Source organism: Ylistrum balloti, unplaced genomic scaffold, assembly GCF_031769215.1.
Source record: "Ylistrum balloti isolate Yb309-2 unplaced genomic scaffold, AGI_CSIRO_Ybal_v1 Utg369772, whole genome shotgun sequence".
Classification (NCBI taxonomy): Eukaryota; Metazoa; Mollusca; class Bivalvia; order Pectinida; family Pectinidae; genus Ylistrum; species Ylistrum balloti.
Window position 1 is genome coordinate 2,525,471 of NW_026781965.1, and position 23,946 is coordinate 2,549,416.

The 23,946-nt window shown below is 34.6% G+C and overlaps 2 protein-coding genes across 2 annotated transcripts; one reads left to right on the forward strand and one right to left on the reverse strand.

Moving 5' to 3' along the window:
• The first annotated feature begins 15,917 nt into the window (after positions 1 to 15,917).
• Positions 15,918 to 18,422, forward strand: LOC132543922 (uncharacterized). Its single transcript, XM_060207476.1, has 2 exons — positions 15,918 to 16,053; positions 17,973 to 18,422. The coding sequence occupies exons 1-2, from the start codon at positions 15,983 to 15,985 to the stop codon at positions 18,319 to 18,321; spliced, it is 420 nt and encodes a 139-aa protein (XP_060063459.1). The 5' UTR covers positions 15,918 to 15,982; the 3' UTR covers positions 18,322 to 18,422.
• Positions 18,423 to 20,799: 2,377 nt separating this feature from the next.
• Positions 20,800 to 23,141, reverse strand: LOC132543934 (histone H3.3A). Its single transcript, XM_060207488.1, has 3 exons — positions 23,058 to 23,141; positions 21,869 to 22,168; positions 20,800 to 21,429 (listed from the first exon to the last, which is right to left on the reverse strand). Exons 2-3 carry the CDS (start codon positions 22,148 to 22,150, stop codon positions 21,301 to 21,303), a joined length of 411 nt encoding a protein of 136 aa, XP_060063471.1. The 5' UTR covers positions 22,151 to 22,168; positions 23,058 to 23,141; the 3' UTR covers positions 20,800 to 21,300.
• Between the last annotated feature and the right edge of the window lie 805 nt (positions 23,142 to 23,946).

Here is a 23,946-nt window from a genome sequence, read left to right on the forward strand (position 1 = left end):
TTAAATCAACTTGGTACGTCATTCAACAGAGCTATTGTACAGAAAATACAACTAAATTATTGCCGATACATGTTCTGATGGCTGGGAAACGAAAATGAACGACTATACATTTGTGAGGTTATGTAATTGTGACACCTTGGTAATATGGAACCCCTGTCTAAGACAATTCCAATTAAAAGGGCTGTCTGTTGATTTACCATGGCCGCGTTGCTGTAGTGTTACCAAGAAATGGACTGTTTCGATGTGCCACGTCATGTGGGTAGGAAGGGACACTATGACGCAGTCATTTGTATTGGTACACGTAAAACGCCATAGCATCATATACACCTTAGAAAGTGCAATAAGATCACGTGTTAAACAACAAAGACGTGCAATATAATAGTTATACGTGATCATTAAATGTGCAATAAGTGAATGTAAAAGGTATGCCGATATGTGTACAATACTGGAATTATATACACAATATACAATGTCGAAACATCACAAACCGGATACATTAATTTGTAATTAATTATCAGGCAAAGACATAATAGTACAAAGTACTTAAGGTGATAACCGAAAATCTTATACATCAATATAATCATCGTATTGGTGTATTTTGTTTATTATCTAAACATTTGAAGATTATATAAAAGGCACATAAGTCCACTGCACAATTTTATATAAATGTATAGCTGGATAGAGTAGAGCCAAACTATGAATTAAACTAATCGCTTGGCGTGATTCCATTCGAAACAAATTAAAGATGTATCAGGGATGCGATAATATGGGGGATATTGTAATACTATAACTACTACATGTAAGTGCATCGACTGAATATTCACTTAAACTGGAATTCTACAGTGGAACCAAGAAAATGTCAGGAACCATCGATTTTTCTAAGAATATAATCTTCTCCGACAGATCTTGTTATTTCTGCATACCAATTTCCCTCCTAATGTTGCTGAAGCTGGTGCACAGTTTTGTTTCATTTCCGCGTCTACCAGGCATACAGCGTCTGCCTACTTACTGTTCGTATGATATATAGGTCACGTGGGCGCTTCACAAGCTGGAGTTTTGACGAATTCTAGACTAAACATAAAATTCCTATTTGATCAGATTCTGGGGAAAATGGTATCTAGGCAACGATCGTGAAAACGAAATATAATATAGCTTATCGGTTTGTTCTAATGACATGGCAAGGGTTTAAGGATAGATGATAAATTTGTATCTTCTGTTATATGTTTTCGTCCAAAATGTCCTCACACTAGAGTGGTGTCAGATTTTTTAGGGGGAAAATCTATACATCGATAACAAAAAGTATATGATATAACAAAGCATTATAATGAACAGCTATATCTCTGGTATAATTCAATAATGTTTTGGATAAAGGGACTTCTGTACTTACTACACTGTATACCACAAAATAATTATGTATACTACAATATATTAACGAATCAAAACAATATGTAGAAATGTTTATTTGTTGGTGATATGCTTTAGTTTGAGATAAACTTACTTGTGGCTGTTGATACCATGGATGTCTCTGAACTGAAACTCAAAAACAAAAATTAAACACTACTGTTTGAGTCTGTAGTTTTCGCCTTTGCGTCAAAGGTACAATAGGGTGCGAATTTTGTTCTAAATTCATATTGCACATTGTAATTGTGTTCAGAAATTTGAACGTTCAATACGATACATATTTACACCAAATTAGGTTATTTCTATATTGATTTTCTGAATGTAATTTTACTCATACGAAGTCAAAGGATGGTGTGCACAGTCCCTACCTACTCCCCCCACAGACATCCATGGCAGTTTCCCGAAAATATAGTAAGTGTTCCATCTGTTGTGTTGGCTCGTTTTATATAATGCATTATTGAAATATTTGTTGCGATTATATATATATCATCTTTGATTTTTGTGGAAATATTAATATTTCAATGTAACAAAACCCTGTAAATTCTTTGTAAAAGTTGTATGTGCTGTCATGTCGAGACGTGACATGGACCTTTCTATGTATATATGATGTGTAGTAAATCTTGTGAATTCATCAACTAGATTTTGTAATGAAACCAGCTGTGGTAAACGGTAATCTTGTTTGCTTATGAAACCAGATTTGTTAAATGGTAGATTTGTTTGGCAAGGAAAAAAAATGTTAAATGGTAGTTATGTTTGACAATAAAACCAGCTGTGTTAAATGGTAACTATGTTTGACAATAAAACCAGCTGTGTTAAATGGTAGTTATGTTTGACAATAAAACCAGCTGTGTTAAATGGTAGTTATGTTTGACAATAAAACCAGCTGTGTTAAATGGTAACTATGTATGACAATAAAACCAGCTGTGTTAACTGGTAACAATGTATGACAATAAAATCAGCTATGTTAAATAACTATGTATGACAATAAAACCAGCTGTGTGAAATAACCATGTATGACAATAAAACTAGCTATGTTAAGTGGTTGTTATATTTGCCAAGAAAACCAGCTGTATTAAATTGTAACTATGTTTGACAACAAAACCGGCTGTGTTAACTGGTAGTTATATTTGACAAGAAAACCAGCTGTGTTAAATGTTAAATATATATGACAAGGAAACCAGCTGTGTTAAATTGTAACTAGCTTGTTCCATGACAACAGTTGTTTGAATTGTAACTACGATTGATGATAAAACCTCTGTATTAAATGTTACTATGTATAGTAATGAAATTAACTTGGTTGAATGGGAACCATGATCGGTATTGGGTGATAACTCTCTTCGGTGATAACACATAGGAAAAGTTCCTCTAGATTTTCTCTGCGGGGCAGTTTTTATATTTTTCTCCTTAATTGTTTGTTATTTACAATCACTACGCAAGGCATGTTGTGCCATATTCAAGCAATACACAATATTCTATTTTGGTATCTTTGAAGCATCAATCTTTTTCTTAAAATTCACGATGAAGCATTACTATCATTCTCTCTTGTGACATAACAAGCTTTACATATGGCGTTTGTTAAAAACACACATGTTATTATATTTTGTACTTATGTTGAAGAGAAATGTACACAATACTATTATCTAGTATAAGGTAACCTTATTTTTAAACATCCATTTGTTCGAACAAGTTTAATATTCGAAAGTGTTCGATATGAGTTATTTTAATGTCTTAATGGGTTTAAAGATAATAGTATTTTCCCAGTGTATAATATACGTTATTACAAACAACCTTTACCAATATCAAATAATTTCGTTTAATTTCCCCAAGGCAGAGAGGGATAAAAAAAAGTGTTGACAGTGGTATATTGTTGTGTACATTCCAATGGTTACACTTACGTGTAAGTTTATTAAATCTACGTGTATATATCGTGATAATAAATAACTATTTAAATTAGAAATTGCTTGTTGTTTGTACGTACCAGCTATGATAGAATATCTAAGCAATATTTCATTTCTAACATTTACATTTTTTCATAACCGTTAAAGATGTAAAAGAGGTTTGGAAGGTAGAAGCTTATTTCATTTCCTGTTTTCCTGGGGTTTTTTCTTCTTCTTCTTCTTCTTTTTTTTCCATCTGGATCAAAATGTGTGTAATGTGGAATGGGAGCGGTTTTACATGTACAAATTAATTTAGCAACATTCCAGATTGGATAATGAAAGTTTTCTCTCAGATTTTACGATATATTTATAATGAAATGTCAGTTTTCACATAACAGTTTGTACTATGATATGCTGGTGACGGGATGCTAATTTTACAATGTACTTATAATTGGATGCCATTTTGATAATGGTTATGTAACGCGTTTTACAATTGGTTAATTATGATGACCTCATTCCCGATATACTCATGAATTCTGACACTAGCACAAATATAACGGCCATCTTTTCGATTTGAGGCAGATGTTCGACGTTGACATTGAAGAAATTTATTGTAACATGCTTAAAATCGAAATGCGAAGTATGGAATAGGGTAATGATAATATTCCAATTCCTTTTTTGTCTGTTTTAAGTGAGTAATTTCAGAATGTCGATAACCGTTACAGTAGTTGATGTTCTCAATCCAGGAACCAACTTCAGTTAATAACACAGCTAAATGAAATCTTATGGTATCGTCGTCTACTTTTACTGGATAATTCTGTAGAGAATGATACATAAATCCTAATCTCCAGTTGAAAGAAACGAACTGACAACTTAGGATGAGTCTCCCGTCGCGATCTCGTCAATGCCTTTCCACAATGTATGTTGTATTATCGATCTATGTTAGCTAATTCATGACGAATTTTGGGCATCTACACAAGGAATCAATATAAACAACAATTTAGATAGATAATCCACGCAGAGAAACATTTTTTAGCCTTTTCAAATGTCTCGGCTTCCATTCTGATCTGAATCAATCGACAACTTGACTGGAAAATGGGCGAAGCTTCTACGTCATCAACAGTTGAAAGAGGCGTTTTGGTTGGCTAAGACCATGTGCGGGAATAATTTCTAATATAGTTGTGCAATTCTTATTTTTTTTATTTAATTTCGTTGATATTGCGACTAATACATCACACATCATTTCTCACACAGTTTGTATTTTACAATATGATTTGCGGTGGGATGCCATTTTTCACATGCAGATAGTATTTTACAATAGGTTCGTGATTGAATACCAGTTTTCACATACAGTTTCACCTATCCAAATTTGTCACGGGAGAGATATTTTGATGCAAACAAGAGTTGTATATGTAAAAAATGAGTTCTGAAAAGTTGTTCATATTAAGGCGATGTGCAGGGTACCCAAATTCAGAGTTCGCCACCCTTCAATTACGGATTTGTTGCATTTCGTTAAAATTCCGTTTACATCGCACAACTTTCATTTGCTTGCATTTAATAAAGGATAATGAAACTAATTTAAAAACAGAAAGACAGGTCAAACACACATTAATTACAGAGTTGTTGCCCTTTGTTAAACCTTTTTTGTCCAGAGCATGAATTTGCTTTTATCTAAGCTAGGATAATGAAACATGGTTAAACATTGATCTTACTGAGAGGAAGTGCAGTGTACTAAAACACGTTTAGTGCAGAATTATTGCCGTTTATTAAAATTGTGTGTCCAATAATTTTTTAGTTTCACTGAAACTCTTGCTCACTGTATTCTGTATGCTGGTTGTTTGAGCATTAATTATTAGTTAATTGTCATCCATGTACCGGCCACAGAAGGATTCGGAAACGTACGACGTCCTGTTTATTCAGTATCATCACATTCACTGAAACTGAAAGGTGAACAAAGTGAAGGATTAATTGTTTAGGACACAAATGTAACAGAAAGATATTTTGAGAAAGTTATTATCAACTTAAGAGCGATAGATGAGAAACTATCAAGGAAAGTAAACAACTAGTAATTGACATTTGACATTGTTTTACAAATAACAAAAAAGTTGTTATTTATCAAACTTCGAACCTCAATAACATTGATATTGGGCAACCTGACGTTGTTTTGAATAGATGTGTATCAATTCGGTTGTACATGGAAGTTTACTATTGCTAATTATACACAATGAAGTCCTCACGTGAGTGTCCTCGAGGGATGGGGTTTAACCGAACCACTAATTACATAGCTACAATTACGACAGTTCCGCTAATCAAACAGCTGGCAGCCACTAATTCCGATACTGAGATACAAATTACAGCCAATCATTCTGACAGGAAAAGGAGATACTATATTTAGTGTGTTATCGGAAGCAGAATATTCTTCTTGTGAGGACCGTCCAATTTCCCAATAGTATCAAGCGTTTTTTTGGTTTGTTGGCGTCTCTGCATTTAAATCTGAAATCGAATAGTTCTCTATAAATGACTGTGTCCTCTTGGTCGGATCGTATTTGCTTCGCTTAAAGCAGTGTACATTCACGGTGGGTGGCGACCATATTCAAACTTCGAACACAGCAAGACTTTAATACGGTCATAAAGTTCATATTTGCTTTTTCAGAGACTTTTATTTCATAACTCGATTATAGAATTAGAACATGAATTTTTATAAACACATATATCAATACTTTGAAAAAATATAGATATCTTACAATTGCTACAATTATAATACTAAATCCCTGATAGTCATGTCATTAACAATTTCGATGTGATCTTCGCTTGAAACCAAATTCAGCGCAAAGCTTCGAAGATGAAATGGATTATGTGAGGAGACGTTTGTGATTCGCTTGAATAATCTGTTGTGAATATTTATAGCGGGTCATATCAATTGATAAACCGACTTGAAATAATTTTGTCAAACAGCTTCATCAAACAGTGGAAATAAAATAGATCCATTCTAAAGTTATTACACAACAATAGTGTTACAAAGCTAGCTAACGACATTTGTTGTAGATTAAACCTTGACATATGACAGGAAAATAACGAAATTTCAAAACTTCCTCAACTGATATAAATTAGCAGGATTATAAAGATATCATATGGTTTGTAATGTAAGATATACCGCGTGACTTTGTTTCTTTGAAAATTAAGACACAAAGCAGAATGGGGAGAAATAAATGAAATTTATTTATGCGTATGTCTACAATTTTACCATGACCGACCTTCCGAAGACAAAATATCAGACAAACACTTGCTGGAATCAGTTCTAAATGTTTTGTGATCGTTTACTTCTGATAAGGTCACGTATACGACGTGTTTTGTGTTGACATGACGTCAGTCTTAATGGTAGATCCAATGAAGCGATGTCCTTCTAAGAATTTTTAACATTGGCAGTGATAAGTATTGAACTGAACCGGATCTCCGACTCAAAGATAAACGTTGCCATAATTTGACATTTACGTTTCTAATACTAGATAACCCCAGCTGATGCCATTACGTAGTCGGGGCTATCTCAGATTTTCACGAGCCGGAGATTGCGGTGAGTGCCATCTGACGTAAATAGTTATCACCACTAGCACAAGTATAATAGTCATAGAGAATGAAAACGATTCGGAAAAAAAATCGCATTCCTGCATACTGACACAATGGAAAAGTGTTGGTTGGTAATAAATCAATTGCTACCACAGTTCATTGCCTCAATTTATCCCTTTTCATGTGTAATCATCATTACACAACCATTAAAGGGATAGTGGACTTTGGTTAGAAACTTGTAAGAATGGGATAGATAATCAATCACTTAGCAATGATTAAGTCAAAATAACAGATAAATAATCAATTTTAATTATAACGTAGATATGCATGTACATTCATAACTATGCCGTGATAATTTCTTCATTTCCACATATTTTACACTTTTGGAAGCATATGTTTCTCGCCCTCTTGGAATATTTTGTGTTAAAATATCCATAATGTCCCTATTATATTCAGCTAATATTCAGATTAAAAAATCTGCAAAAATTGCCTTTCTATGAAAATAATTCTTCTGTCCATCATAATGTATAAAGACAGATTGATACTGAACTAAAAGTTCCCTGGTTCCGAGAATTACTCACTCATACAGGTAGGGTACGTTTTGTTTCGGGATGAGAAGTAACATTATATAATGCACTACCTGGCTAGGTAATGCATTATTTCTGTCTTTAACATTGCGATATAAGCTACCAGCTGATGCCAATAACTCGTGTTGGCTTGAATAGAAGCGTGGGTCTTACTATGGTAAGAAACAAAGGAAACCTGATGTGATTGGACAGGTATCTCAATACCATGAATTCTCGTCACTAAGCACTAATCAGAAATATATATGAGCAAAAGGATGAGACAACAGGCATCGCCTATATAAGCCTTCTATAAACCCCCATGTTATCATTAGTATACTATTTATATATAGATAGACAAATATCTTTGGAATTTAACATTCGATGATACGTTTGTCGAAGATGTGACATAATAGTTAAATAGGAACACAGCTTACTGCAACGTTTTTCTTTTTTCATTGCTTTATTGATCCATAATGAAGTTTACTTAATAAGAAAGTGTCATAGCTATTCCAACTTTTCACGTCTACGGTGAAAAATGTGTTTAGACAAAAAGGCAATGCAAGTGTTAGTGATTATACCATTGTGAACGGGATGTCACGATTCAACTGCCCCTTGATGTGACAGAATAAGGTTACCAGGTCAATAGACACGAGGAGTAATATTCTATTCTAGATTTTTATACAGCTATTTTCATCATTAATTCAAGTTTATCACAAAGTAGACAAATGTATCAAATTGCTGCGTGGTACTAATTTTGAGTATTGTGTATAAAATAAATTAATGTATCCATATTTCTTAACGAGATATATTTATACAAAAGTCGAAATGGCAAATTCCCGGCATACTTCGAATTGTTCAAGTCCGCTCAATTTTTATTAATGAAAGCCGCATTTTTTCACGCATCGCACACTGCAATTTAAAAACCAACAGCTGGTTTGAACATTTAGGAATCCCACAGTCTATTTTCCGAGAGGTCGAATATTGAATAATAACAGCCGGATATCAAATGTTACAAGTGAACTCCTACACAAACAGTCTGTACATACTAAAGAGGAATAAATACTCAGAAGTGAATTAGCCGAATAAGACGCCATAGTTTGTTTTATGATAACTAATGGTACTGTTAAATCGAATGTCGTCTGTTATACAGAACTGATTGGAATTTCAGGACTTTGTTTGTTTGTTAATTTTTTTTGTGGGGGTGGGGGGTGGGGGGACTTAAGTGATCTTAGTGACATGGTTCAGAATATACATATGTACCTGGCGTTCTTTTGAAATTATCAAATACGTGTATATGAAAATTTCTAAAAACCTGGTTAGTTCACCTCAAGATCTACATTTTGAAATTTCTTTGCTCAACTTTCCCTTAACCGTCTCCGAAGTTTCAAACTTCAGACCCATAGCATCACTGACGAGACCGTGTATGATGCAGTTTAATTCATTAGTTGGCTCTACTGTATCTAATTCTAAACTGGTATCGAAAAGTGTTATTCACTTGTGTGTTTTTGTTCAACTTTTTTCTCAAGATTCCTATTATTCGCGATTCAAGTTTGTCATTGAAAATACGAAAAACAGAACCATTATATACTACCTCCACAACATTAATGTGTCTAGGTATCTGTTATGTTGGTCTGCCTCTTATGAGCATCTCTGACTTGCCCTTCATGTGCAAATCATGTCACTTCTTTACTTCTCCCTCAATGGCTGACAGTACATGAACCATTGATGGCACAAGCTCTCTTTCTTCGCTATTCAATTTCACCTTTAAGTGATAGATACAGTTGACCCAAATGATGAACTAAACATCATCCGCTGCTTTGTCCTTCTTCGTTTCGTCAATGATGCGAAGGGCCTTCATTTTGAAGACTATGATGCGCTTAATGAAAATCAAAATTGATCGAATGAGATGTGAAAAAAATGTTAATGAGGAGATGCACTACCCACATAATCGTGGAAAAATTACGTTGGTATGGTATACTCAAAATGTATTGTGTAACTCAAAGGTAGATCTACATAGGTAAACACAAATCAAAGTCAGCGGAGGGGTGATAATGCATATTTGAATATGTTCAGATACTATCTACCTTTCTAAAGTTTTCAAATCGTAAAAACTCAAAAACTGAAAGTTTCACATGCACCTCGGCGTTAGTGTGCCTCAACATGCAGTTGTATATGATCCTTCAGTCCTGATGTGCCATAAGGTTTTATCGTACTTGGAAAAACCTTGTCGTTGGTTTACCCAATGAGAAGGTTCCTCGTGTATAACTTCAATGTTTGGAATGCTTACAAGTACGAAAGTGAGCCCTCAAGAAGTAGAAGGTGCTAAACCTAGAGCATTAAGTCATTATCTAAAGTACAATTGCTTATGAGCACGAAACTGTCTGGCAATAGTTAACGCAAACACGCAGTTTCCGAACCAGTTGTCGTGTCGGTGTGCCGACGCCATGATAAAGCGGAACCAAACACGACATGGCTTGTCTGTCGTGAGGTACGACCTCGTTCATACGTCTATACAATATATCGAAATGGCTTGGTCTAAACGAATAAACATTAATGGGGTCAATGCACGTCTGTAAAACAAGACTGTTTACGTCTCCCAGGACGCTCAGGGAAACTAAGCCATATAAAATCTCGAGGAACCCACAAAAATATCACCCTAGTGTACTAATGCAAAACGACTCGCTCGATAAGTCAACGAGACAATGTCGTAGAAAAAACGCAACCTTGTCACTCGTTTTATGAATCGATGAACATCTGTTGCTTTAGAACATTTCAGTCGGTCAGCGAGAAAAAATGGAGACATTTGTATCTTTAACATCTGTAATCTGCGAACTCTGGAAAACTGTAACTTGAAAATGTCGAGCTTTTAACGGACAGATGTCATCCTATTTCATTATAAAAAGTATTAAAACCATGATTTAAAGGTTTGATATTTCTGTTTTAAGTATGCAATCCACATGCTTCAATAACAAGAAGTTGAAACCGATTTGTGGAAAACCTTTCTTAAGCCTGAAGAGCAATACCTGCCCACTCCCCAGGCTCACATTGATATTTAAATTCCAAAATCATGGTTATTCTAACATGTATCGCGATCACTGTCACATTTTACCGTCTGGCATTTGAGAGGTAATGACAACAGTTTCTTGTCTATGAAACCTCGTTTTGAATAATCTAAAACGTTTACCCCCTTTCGGTGCGGTACAAAGTCTGATGACAAACGAAAATGATGTGCCCTTCTCTTCCACTCGATATGGGTACTTCATTCTCCGATTTCATCAACTAATTTTGTACTTAATTTTCATATTTTGAAAGAAACCATGAAACTATTCACAGAAAATCACAGACAGGAGATATATTGCGTTCATTTACTTTATTACTAAAATTCACGTTCAGTGTAAGCCAATCAGTGAGCGTTGACTGGTTATGATATAAGAGCTTCTATTGTACATCTGTTTACCAAACCAAAGGAAATGTTTCTCTACACCCCTGGACTTTGTCATGGCAAAATTAAAGCCCCAATATACGTAAAAATCACTATAAAAACAAACTTTATCTTATTTTCCCAGTAATATATGTAACAAAACAAATACTTTCCTTTAATTAAAGAAAATAAAACTGAATGTTTTTAATTTAAATAAAAATTGAAAAAATCGGAAAATAAACAATGTGGGACCCACAATAATTTATACATTACCGCTCGTAGCGATAACATTGCGCATGCGCATATTCCGCGTGTGTGAACATGGCAGACACAGTACAGACGTTCACCAGTCGCTTCCTTTTTTTTTCAATCATACATCAGGCCAGTTCTGAATTCTTACGTTATAATTGTGCGTCGTTTCGTTTCTTAACTAAATATTCCTTCTAATAATTTCCCCAAAACTGAATGTTTTTCACAGGAATACCTCAAGTCTACGACAAGACTTCGCAAACAATGTTTGTAAACAAAAACTTACCGTAGACATATCTGCATGTGCTTCCTCTATAAGTAGAAACCTCAACTCTCGCGAGATCAGGTCACGAACTTTCCGACGTCGTTCGGCAACAATCCTAATTTCGATGGCGGCGTGTTTAAAATGGAGGTGTGTTTACAAATAGCGAGTTTCAACTGCTCATATATCAATACTTTATGCAGAAAGTCATGGTAACTATTATTTGAATAACTTAATTTTAACTACATCTTAGAGAATATCTCAATAATTATGTGTGATTCTACACTAAAGGTTTGGTGAATGTTACGTATATTAGGGCTTTAAAGGTTCCAAGTGGACAAGACGAAAAGCCTGGCTTGATTCTTCGATATACATCAAACAAATCTAGAGTGTTTCTCCTTTGTAATCTTCAAAAGGAGCGTATCAGCCTGTAATTGGTCAGGCTTTTCTCCTGTAACCAATCAAATTACTTCTCTTATACTTCATATTGCCATGTCATTATCCAGATGTGCAAAGAGCAAAAGTGATTCTAACCCTGGAGTATCCAGGATGAGTAAGGACTGGCCGTTGCAAAAAAACAACGATGCAAAACTGATATCATTTCCTTTTAAACATCAACAATAGAAACACATAATATTTATTGTATATGAATATTTATTTCAATCTAGCATCAAACAATTCCATGACAAAAATCCAAGGGCCCTGACAAGAAATTTACATACGGAGTTGACTGATCAATCCGTTCAAACTCACGAATACACGAAGATGAATAAGACGTTATATCATATGTTCAAAGGGAAGTAACTCTTCTTCGTTTAACGTATTTTGCGTATTTACGGTAGTTTGCCTGTTGGTTCAGTTGTTGTGTAATTTTTTTCTCATTCGAAAAGGAGACATGACTTACTTGAATTGACCAAGATTAACACTGCAGGTGTTACCGATGAAGCAGAAGACGCCTACACTTCCGGAACAGCTGGTCTTCTTTTCCTTGTATTTTTTCATAGATCTTCATGTAAATCTTTCTTCTGTTCATATTTTACATTAGTTTTATTGATTGTCTTTATGTCTGTGTTGACATGTCAGTGATATTTTTGTCAATGTTTAGGACTTTGATATCCCGTCTAATAGTTCACATAATCAACAAATTAATAACCGATATTTAAAAAGTACAACATTGTAACGCAATTATTTTCACGAAATTTTGTACATGCCCTGGAACCAAATACGTTGTGTAATGCGATTGTCAGGTGTGAAGATATTATAGGATTGTTTCTTTATTAAGGAGAAATGATCTACTAATTCAGAATTAGTATTAGAAGGATTAGATCCCCTACTTTGTTTACGATATAGTCAACCAAGCTACCATTTATTCATTGAGCAAAGTTGATCCGGTGCTTAACCAAATTTATGAAACACTATTATTGTTTTTAGATATATCATATTACCTAATAAGATATCTTTTAACATTTTTAATTGTGGTATATCATTTATCTTATAAACCATATCTCAATAAAATATATCGGATATGATAAAGTATCTATAACACTTTATAGAGAAAAGTAAATGAGATTATACGACATCAACTTTAGATGAGATAACTTATGAGCATGTAGAATGTCTTATAAGAAATTAGATGTATTATATAATAAATAGAATACCTTAAATAATTTGAGTAAAATTACATCTATCTTTAAACGGAAAGAACTCTAATTGAAAAGCGTACGGATCTTACATCAGACTTACGTACACCAGCCATTAAACACTGGCGTCATAACGGGTTAAATTTACATGTGTAATACGAAAAAATATTCAATGCTTATATTCCCATTCAATCATGAGATAAATAGAGGATCTTACACTCGTGTCAATGTATTATGGAATTTATTAAACGAGTTCAATAATTTGATATGCCACGAGCCGATAGTGTCAATGTATTATGGAATTTTTTTAAACGAGTTCAATAATTTGATATCAATTTATTGAACGAGTTTAATAAATTCCATAATACATTGACACGAGTGTAAGATTCTATTTATCACATAACCAATTAAAATGGAAAAAAATCGTCAGAAAACTACGATTTACTTCCACTATGCAGCTGTTTCTATATAGGTCAAAACCAACACACAGTGATCATAGTTTTATCCATCCGTGTTGCAAATAGTACCTTTTTTTCAATGATTGAATAAGAGATTGTTATGTTCCAAAATAAAGCATTTAAATTCTGTTAAATGCCAAAATAACTTTTAAAAATCACACAAAAACATCTTCTGGAAATTCACTTGATATTGGTAACATGACGTCACTCGCATGACCTGGGAAAACGGGTCGGTTATGTGATAAATTCGAATATCACACTTTTGTCGGTGAGATTAAACTGCTCATGAGTCGAACACCTTTCATCTTCCAATGGACATTTGATAATGTTTGGAATAACATTCCGTTAAGCAATGGGTGTCGTCAAAAACGTCCTGTTTTTCGATACAAATAGATTCTCGGAGTTCCTCCGAATTTATGATTTTAAATAACGCAATTATTAGATTGTGTTAAGTGTGTTTTACTTTCTACGAGGGCTGATTGATAAGTTGTGAGCTTCATAGCTAAGGGTTTGAATTTTGGCGGAGATATTGCGTTGTTTTTCAACATAATCCCCTTCAATATCTATACACTTTTCTTCGGTCGACAAAGTCGCCAAATTACACATACGGCAGATTAAGCTCGCTGACTTAATTTGCATATTCGCCATCTTGATTTTTTTTTAATATACTATAAAGGTATAGCAGGAGAACAGAAAACGGGTACATTCTTTTTATTACCGGGGCCGGACACATTTTCAACGGTCAATTGTTACACCTGACACCGTTCCGAATGCATTGATATCAAACAATAATCATTATGTTATGCTTTCGAGGTTCTCACGAGAATCACAAAACTGAAGAGGTAAGCGCTATATAATCGGTGTCGTCATGTTACAAAATGGCATGATATCCCCGTCTTCGATAACTTTGAATGATATCACTGGGTTGTATTCTTCGAGAACGGCAAGTTTCACCGTATGTAATATACAGAACCGACTCGATATTGTCAGATTCCAGAAACAATACCGAAGAAGTAGATTTAAAGATTCATGAGACCTTTGAAAAGGTAAATAATGCATCTGTGCTCAAAAGTTGAAGGGGTCAGCAACGGGGAAACTAGGCTTATAACTTGCAGGGACAGCATGAAGAAAACAAATCATCAATAGGCATTCTGAATCCCGTGTTTAATCGTTTTACCAATAATAATTAGATTACTACTAAGGCAATCAGAGGGAGTATCACAATGAAAACTCGTAAAGTTATAGACAATCGAACATAGTTCAAATGTAAATGCCACTGACGAATTCATTTTGAATACTACTGAACAGGTGCAATTGTTGAATATATAGCTTAAATTCACATGCTCATGCATTAAACTGTATAGACATTATTTGAAAAATAAAAAGAAATTAAGTTTTGTTTGCCTCTAATATTGGATACAAAGTTTAAAAAAAATAAGGAAAAATCTATTTGTACCCCTCCCCTACCCCCGTTTCATGCATGCCGCCTCTCTATTTTGATGACGTCACAAATATTGACGTCATCATTTCATGAATATTATTGAGCTGAGCAGGCCTATTCCTCCACATGAGTTGTGTCATTACGGATGCGACAACAATCCCTTTGACTATTTTTTTCCTTATATTAGGACTTCTCTCTCCACGTGCCATAAACGACTGGAATAAACGAATTGTCTAAGGAAAAAAATGATTCTATATTAAGAAGCCGCCCATTTATCGATATGTACAGGACAAGCCTTTAGGAAGTGCGCATAAAATATCGGAAGAAATTGTCCGACTTAAGATTATGTTTGACTTTAAATACATCTGTTATAATATATTTGAATGTTGAGGAATTACTCGGAGACGTGCTGTCCTTTACGTTGTGTTATTTTTACCGTAGAACTAAGTGATGACGTCGTCTATATCTGAGTATCCCACAATTTGATAAGGCAAGGTTTCGCCTAACACTCTGCCAGTTTGATACTTGTGCTATTTGTATGGTCATATCAGAACTAGTTTTTTTTTAACAACTTTTTTAATAACCTTTTTAAAAATATTTATTGGTCCGTAATGATATAATGTCATCGGGATTCATTATGACGCCATCAAAATGTGTGATAAAGAAATTTTTTATACAATGTACCTTTTTTTTATATCACACCAATTAACAGCCTTTAACCTGAATGATACCAGCCATAGAATTTTTGGTCCTAGGGCTGATTCCAGGTCCTCGAGTTGGAAAAAAATGTGTAATATCATAAATGACATATGATAACCTGAAATAGTTACTGTGATAAAATACAGTACACATATACATATGGAATGGCGTCATATACACTCAAATATTGCATGGTTGCGTTAAAATGGATACTTCAAGTTTGACTCCTAAATGCACTAAACCTAGTGTGGCCCGTGTAAACCAAGTGTGCCTGACATGTTTAAGTCTGGTCCGCTGAACGCTTAATCATCGTTGTGTAGAATGAATGGAAACTCAAGCATGTACAGCACGTAGATGACCACAAATTGTATAAGCATAACAGAGCTACAAGTTGCGTAAGGAACATGAACTCACAGCTCTTTTTCAGTTTTAGATGCCTCAAGAGCTATGGAAGGTGTATTAACAGCGTAACCAGGTGTATATTTTATGATTTAGTTAACAATGCATTGTCTTTTGAACACTCTTTCGTGTAACTGTCGATTGTAACTCGGTAAGCTTACATCAACCTATTAACTTATTACAAATGTCTTTGAAGGTTCATACCGGAATCCAATGTTTCCAGTACATTAAATGACCGATAGTAAGCGTTTAAAATGGCTATACAAATCTTTGAAGGTATACGCTATAGGTATAACAGAGGTCATTATTTATTTCAATGCCTCCGCTAGGATTCAAACCCGGGACCCCAGACATACTAGTCATACCAAACTGATCGAGCTGGTATATTGCGCCTAGTACTTACCAGGGTAACATACTCCCCTCTAGGAAATAACTCATCCTCGAGTTTCTGGGGGTTACAACGATGCTGGTGGGACATGGCTTAGTACTACTATTCATTGGCCATTACATGTGTGCCAAGGTAACAGAGGTCATTATTCATTTCAATGCCTTAGCTAGGAGTTGAATTCGGGACCCTTGGCATACCAGCCTGACGCTCAACCGATCAAGTTAAAGCGGTATATTGCGGCTAGTATTTACCAGGGTTTCATAGCACTACAAACAAATTAAGCACAGTACATTAGTGGTACAATGATTAACGTGGTAGGTGACCAAATATTACAGACAAACACTTTTCGGTATTGCTATTGAAACAATGATACTTTTTTTGAATGATAGTTTCACTCACCTGCACATGTTTTCACTGTGGCTGCAATATGCAACTTGTCTGATTATTTTTTTCCTACTGTGGTCCATTATCTGTCCATAAACAATCCTGTTATCACTAGAGGATTATTTCCCGAACTACATATGTAGGTTCCCTCTCTCCGTAGTTGTGCCTATTCTACTTTAAGTTGAATCAGTGAATCAGAATGGTTGATGTACAGTGCTTATTGATTTCAACATTTGAAGTTTGTTACCGCTATTGCTGAAAAGTGCTACAGGGATATATCTCATAGTTCTATTGATTGTTTCCATTTAATTGTGATACTGATAAGTTAAATAGAATTGCAAACTGTCGGCCATCATGGATTTCAACTGTTGAATTATTTCTGAGACTTTCAGATTTCACTGTTTTCCCAGTTGTACCCATACAAATTGGATTCTAACTGAAAAACAAAATAGTTGAAAGACAGGCATCTTGGATTTTGACAGTTGAAGGTTGTTATCAGTATGACTTGAGAAGTACTGGAAAAAGTTGTTTTTCTAATTTTATGTCCAAGTTTATTTTGGTCCTATGTTGCACCCATTAATTTTGTGTCAGTTTGAGAAAAATAAAATTGCTGACAAGAGGATATTTTTAATTTTGACAGTTGAAGTTTGCTATTGTTGTCTCTTAGAAAGATATTTCATGTTATCACTCAGATGATTAATCAGAGCAGTGTTAGTTCATGATTGACCCAAATCTTAATCTGGTTATTTTCATGAACATCTGATCTGTAAATTTTGGTACATTTTTAGGATAATACCTGCTTTTTTGATAGTGACAGTACATGTATGACACTGTTTTGAAACATGGAGACATTTTTGATAGCGTAGAAATGGCGCTAGGAGTTGGTCACTCATCAATTGATGAGATATCTCCACCCATCAGAAAGCTAGGATTGGTAGTAATACCTAGTTCCAAAGGCTGCGACAGTAGGCTGAATAGTAACTGGGTTAAATGTAGCATAAATTATAAAGAGGAAAGAAGGGAAAAATAGAGAAAGGATCAATCTTACATAGAACCAATATCTACACTAAAAAGCAGACATCTCTATTTCAAGGCTTAAAATCCTTCTTTGTTATTCGTATTGTATTCGGTTGATGTATGAATTAAATTCATCTGGAAAACAAGGTATTTCTTAGCCTTGCAGTATTTTCAGAGTACTTATTTTCTTTCTTTTTTTTTTTCAGACCAAATGTAAGATCTTTACACAAAGCTGGAGTGCACTGTCAAGATGGATCAAAGGAGAACCCTGATATGCCAGAGTACATGAAGAAAAGATACAAACTTCTAGAATCAAACCCAGTGAAATATTCCACAGGAAAAGCTGCCAAATTTAGCATGACAGAAGTGGGATTTTCTTCAACAAATAAACCTCTACACAGGAATTTAAGCGCTGTTATAAGTTTATCTGTATTATTTATCTACTTAATGTGTCGTGAAGAGAATGACATTGATGCAAATATCTCATTTGATGCAAAAACTGCAGAAGAATTTCAAGAATACCTTGACAAGCTGAAAGCAAGAAAAGGGAAGTAAAGACGGTTATAAAATCTGACTTGACATTATATAACAATGTATTTTTTAGAAGTTATGTGGTGGATTATGTTGCATTCATTAAAGTTGAAGAAAAAAAGAAACATGCCTTTGTTATACTTGGGTAGTATACCATTCTAAACTTTTAAGACAAATTCCCAAATTGGGATTGTGGCCCAACTAATTTTTGTAATGAATTCGCCTGCATGTACAAGTTATCAATTCAATATACATTGTTGACCAAAAAAGGACTTTATGGTCCTTTGATGAAAAATTACGAAAGATTTGATATGAATTTGAGACCTGAATAAAAATGTCCAATGTTTCTTGCAGACTTTTACTTGTATAACCATTTCCATATTGGTTCTCATTTCAATATAGTAAGTAATGATTACTTCTGTCTGGTAGTATATTTATTACCAAATGCTGATCTAGCCATCTAGTGATAACTGAGTATAGCTGTCAGCCAGTTTTTTCATCAATCTCAAAATAGAGCATGCACAACTCTGACCAAGGTTACCCTAGAAATGAAAAATAAATTTTGGTGGAAGATCCATCCATTTTCCATGCCCATTCATCAGAAATAATGATAAATCAATGGCCATCTTCTTTTTTCAATCTGTCTAAAAATGAACAGTAAAATGCACATGTACAATGTATGAACAATTGAACTTACATATGAAATTCGAGAATGATACATTAAACATCTTCAGATAAAGCACCCGAGAACAGTCAAAATCAAAGATGGCTGCTGGTTGGCAATTTTGTAATTTAGACCAGTCCCAGAATGAGAAAAGGGTATGACCCTTCATTTATTCAGAATTAATTTGCTTTATTCCCAATTGTGAAACACGAACTTGGCATTCATCCAAAAGAATTTTTCAGTTAACTATATTTCTACTATTGGACTGCAACCCCTTTGGTGGAGACCTACCATTTATTAAAGATAAATTCCCCTACATCCAATAACATTTCAGACTACATAGACAGAACCATGCAAACCCTGAGAATTTCGAAAATTTGGAACTCTTCCTACTTTGGCCTTGACCTACAACTCATGACATTTGGATACTTCTGACAAAATCAGGTCTTTATCCAATCAATCATTAATGACAATAAAAAAAATATAAGAAATCAAAGGGAGATCTCTGCACCAACCATTGTTTGATCTTAAAGAAATTACTGTAATAATCCTTTGCTGCTGAATAAAGATCATTGCCTGTCAATCATTTTCGTTTTTCTGATCAGTCCAAAAACCTTTTACAACTTTCAGACCTGCAGTCTCCTGGAATTCCTAGAAAACATATGTTTGAAAGAAGATTATTTATCCCTATTGGGCCACTCAATGACCAAACCCACCATATCTACAAAATTGGTTCAACTTTCCCCAAGGATGCTTCAGACCAAATTTGATTAAAATCTGCTCATGAATAGGTGCAATATATAATAAAAAATGTCAGGTGCTGCAATATCCCTTTAGCTCACTGCAAGGAAAGCCAAAATCTTCTGTATGACAACAGCTTCATAAGTCAAGATACATGGTTGAAAACCTTTATTGAAGTTTTCACTGATGGCAGAACCAATGATGTCCTGACAAGTTGATTTTGCGGACATGATTGATTTTAGAACCTAGTCTCTGATGTATCATTCCCCTGTACTCATGAAATTAAATAATCTACATATCTCTATCTTGCCTTTCTGCACTCCTTTCGCAACAGTGAAAACTAGTTTCAATGTCTGAACAAGATACATGTACTGGTATATACTTCTATTTAGACTTCAGTTATCAGTGAGCATGGGAAGGAGGCGTGTCCAAAAAGGAATTGCCCCTCGTCAAGAAAACAAAATTTGAGTATGATTAGTGAATCAAGATTTGAATTTTCCCAAAGGTTTCATTTTTCCTCAGGCTATATGCATCTGCAGTTTATGTTAGTAAACAATGATTGTAGACTAGAGGCCACACAGGTCTTTATTTTGTGAGGAAATTTAATAATTATGTTCAATGTTTTTGAGATCGATAATAAAATGAACTTGTGTGCTAATTTAAGGTCAAGTTTCCCTGATGAGAAAAGCAGTGGCATCAGACATCCAACACAAAGGAAAATAAAAGTCCTGAAATGCAAACATTCTTGCATTTTTAAGTCTTGGAAAAAGATATTGCAATTCGTCACGAAAGAAATTGCCTATTTGTCCATGTTTACCCTAACTCAATGTTCTTTCCAAGCTATCTTGCTGTTGGCAATGGATCTAGCAATAATTGAACAGCAATGTGTAGACACTATATGCATGGGTTTGAAAGTTATATGAACTGAAACATGTCAACCAATAAAGTTTAAATCTACGGAATCCTTGGTGTTGATGCTCCATCCTTCATCTTGTTATATGAACTAATTAAGTGTCTTAAGGGCACCAGTCTGATGGTGCTTTCAAGATTTAACAGGGCCCTGAATGGCCATTACTATAAACCACAACAAAAATTGATAATAAATATACTACATTTATTTTGTTGACCAAAACGATACAAAAACACTTACAACACAAAAAGTCAATGATAGTAATGAACAAGATCTTGCATTGCTGCTTTGATTGCAAAGAACACTTGCAAAATTGAAAACACATTATCTTGTTGATCACTATAACCTGAAAGTTAAGAGCAAGAATACATTGTTTAAAAGAATTCACTTCGTTGATCAACTGTTAAAATCCAATGTTAAAACCAGGAGAGTAAAAACTGCTGCAATTGATGAGATGTTGAAATTCTACACACAAATCAGTTCATGAATTTAAGTCCATGCTAGAGGTATATATTTCATGTTATTTTTTTCCCCGGAATCTGTTGATCAATCCTTCGAAACACAAAAGTTGCACATTCTCAATTTTGTAGATCAACTAGTACGACTTGCATGATCTGTAGAAACAGTCTGATCATTAAGTTAAAAATTTCATGAGATGAGTAATGAAATGAAACTGGATGGAGTCTTTTTAAGCACGTTCACCACGGATTCTTCTTGCCAACTGTATGTCCTTGGGCATGATTGTCACTCGTTTCGCATGGATGGCGCACAAGTTGGTGTCCTCAAACAATCCCACGAGGTAGGCTTCACTTGCTTCCTACATTGGATAAAAGAGAAATGTTTGTATTCACAATCAATATCATTCCACCATTTTATCAATGATTATTATTAAGTAACAAAGTTTTAGTATCCATAAAGCAGACTTTATATTAAGAACTTGTACTGTTTGGACATCTTTTTTTAATCGCATTCATAGAAAAAAATTGTGAAACAGAAGAGTTATCCAAAGCAATCTGCAAATACATTTGAAAATCTCGGACACAAATCATTAACATAATATTAAAATGTAATACACCTACTCATACTTTTACAAAAAGTGTCTGTCAAATGAAACTGCAATTGCAAAGCTGCAGAGTTACAATAGCACAGACAATATTCTTGTGATACAAGATAACCACCCAGACAAGAGGTTAAATTTTGCATCCTGTACAGTAGCAAGGATGTTTACTTGATATCTTAAATTTTTTTTTAATTACCTGGAGAGCCCCAATAGCTGCACTCTGGAATCGGAGATCTGTCTTGAAGTCCTGAGCAATTTCTCTAACCAATCTCTGGAATGGCAATTTCCTGATGAGCAATTCCGTAGACTTCTGGTACCTCCTGATTTCTCTGAGAGCTACTGTACCAGGCCTATACCTATGTGGTTTCTTGACTCCACCTGTGGATGGTGCACTTTTCCTAGCTGCCTTTGTTGCTAGCTGTTTCCTTGGGGCTTTTCCTCCAGTGGATTTACGAGCAGTCTGCTTTGTTCTGGCCATGTTGATTCACAACTTGTTCTAAAAAGCACAAGTGGACAGATCAAAAACTGTATGCATGGAAATCTTTACATACAAAAGATGCCTGTGCTGCGAATGTATAACCGTATTAATTCTTCCTGAATATAACTTTGGCCTGTCGGACGTTCTTAATAAGTCCCTATGAAGTAGACTGTATTTGCGAGACATTTTTACTCAAACGCATGAAAAGCATGCCATATCGACAAAGGGCAGTGAAGTAGTGATATGGGATCGGCGACCAGTGCAACTTTAATAAAAACTCTTGTATTTACTATATGGGACATTTCGATGTTGTTGTATAAACTCCAACTAGTAGAATACGAGTTTAGACCACTTTACATATCTCGCCTTCCATTACCCTTTTTTGGCGGGATCATGAAGCGGTTTTGAAAATGTCATATCTATAACTGCTATGCTAGCAACAAGTATACAACACTCTTCGGTAAACCTACAAAGGCTTATTGAAGCTACAGTAACTTTGTATGGTCTATTTTTATCTAAAACAGGAAGCAAGTCTAAACCGCGCAAATTTCTATAAATAGAACCTACACGAGCTATGTTTTCATGTAACGGACAAAATTCCTTAATACTCAACAATTTCAATCACACCATTACTTGCTACACTAACTTTCAATTGCAGGAGATACAAGATAGATATCCAAATTGAAGAATTTCCATGTGGTTTCTTTTGGCAATGTTTCATATCGCCATACTAACAACAATAAAAATGGCGTCTACCACGTTGAGTTACAACTGTAGGAAAAACAATGAGACCCGGTCATTAAATGGGATACTAGGTATATGAATAAGAATCAAAATAATGTAAAGACTTAATAAAATGTTTTTCTATGGCATATTCGGGTCGTTAGGGACAGACACTACGTCTTACCTTCTTCTCTGACGACGATTTACAATTTGCCGCACAAATTTTCGCTACGAATTGTGGATATGAATACAAAATGAGCTTCACACGCAACGTCATTTTGGAATGAGATTTCTCATTGGTGGATCGCTAAGAAAGACCATGGAAATCATTGGCCGTGCATTCTTGTTTACCATTGGTCATTCAGAGCTAGTATGCAAGGTAGCGATTAGTCAATTTTGAGACTATTTCATTGGCTAAACTTTCAATCCTACCTAGGACGATTTTCGTCAAAAAGGAACGATCTATATAGTAATAGGCGAAAGACCGTAAATAAGAAAATTAATTAATCGATTAAAAGCGGAGTATGAAAAAAAAGATTTCTTATATCACACATTAGAGAAAACTATTATGATACACCAAAACACATAAGATAATTGTTACTTATATGATATATTCTCTAATAATATATGAATGATTTTTCTAAATCCTTGATTATGCCTAATTTACATTAGTCACATTAGTAACTTAAGACTGAATATTCAGCTTAGGGTTAGAAATCAAGCACGAGATATACAGATTGTATCTAGAAAATACATTGTAAAACAGATCTATGTTGTATCTATGTGATATTTTTCTAAGTCAGACATAGAGGACTAGTGTAGTGCAAGAACCAGTGTATCTAATAAATTCACTCACCGTTGTTTATTTTTGCGTGTGGTTTTCCGACTCTGGTTCTTTTTTCACCAAGTGTCTAGATTATTAAAGAAAGCGAGTCGTTCTTGTATTTATACCAAGTTTCTAGGAACCTTGTAAGAATTTTCCCTCAAGGAACGGATATTGATTCAAATGGTGTTAACGGAAAATGATGAGATTTTTATCTTAATTGACAGTCAAAGACCACCGCCCTTGTAGT

Coding starts and splice junctions, on each gene's coding strand:
- LOC132543922 (XM_060207476.1), top strand. CDS start 15,983: ATGAACTCACAGCTCTTTTTCAGTTTTAGATGCCTCAAGAGCTATGGA. Junction 16,054..17,972: donor TGTATTAACAGCGTAACCAG/GTGTATATTTTA, acceptor TTTTTTTTTCAG/ACCAAATGTAAGATCTTTAC.
- LOC132543934 (XM_060207488.1), bottom strand. CDS start 22,150: ATGGCCAGAACAAAGCAGACTGCTCGTAAATCCACTGGAGGAAAAGCC. Junction 21,430..21,868: donor CAGCTATTGGGGCTCTCCAG/GTAATTAAAAAA, acceptor TATCCAATGTAG/GAAGCAAGTGAAGCCTACCT.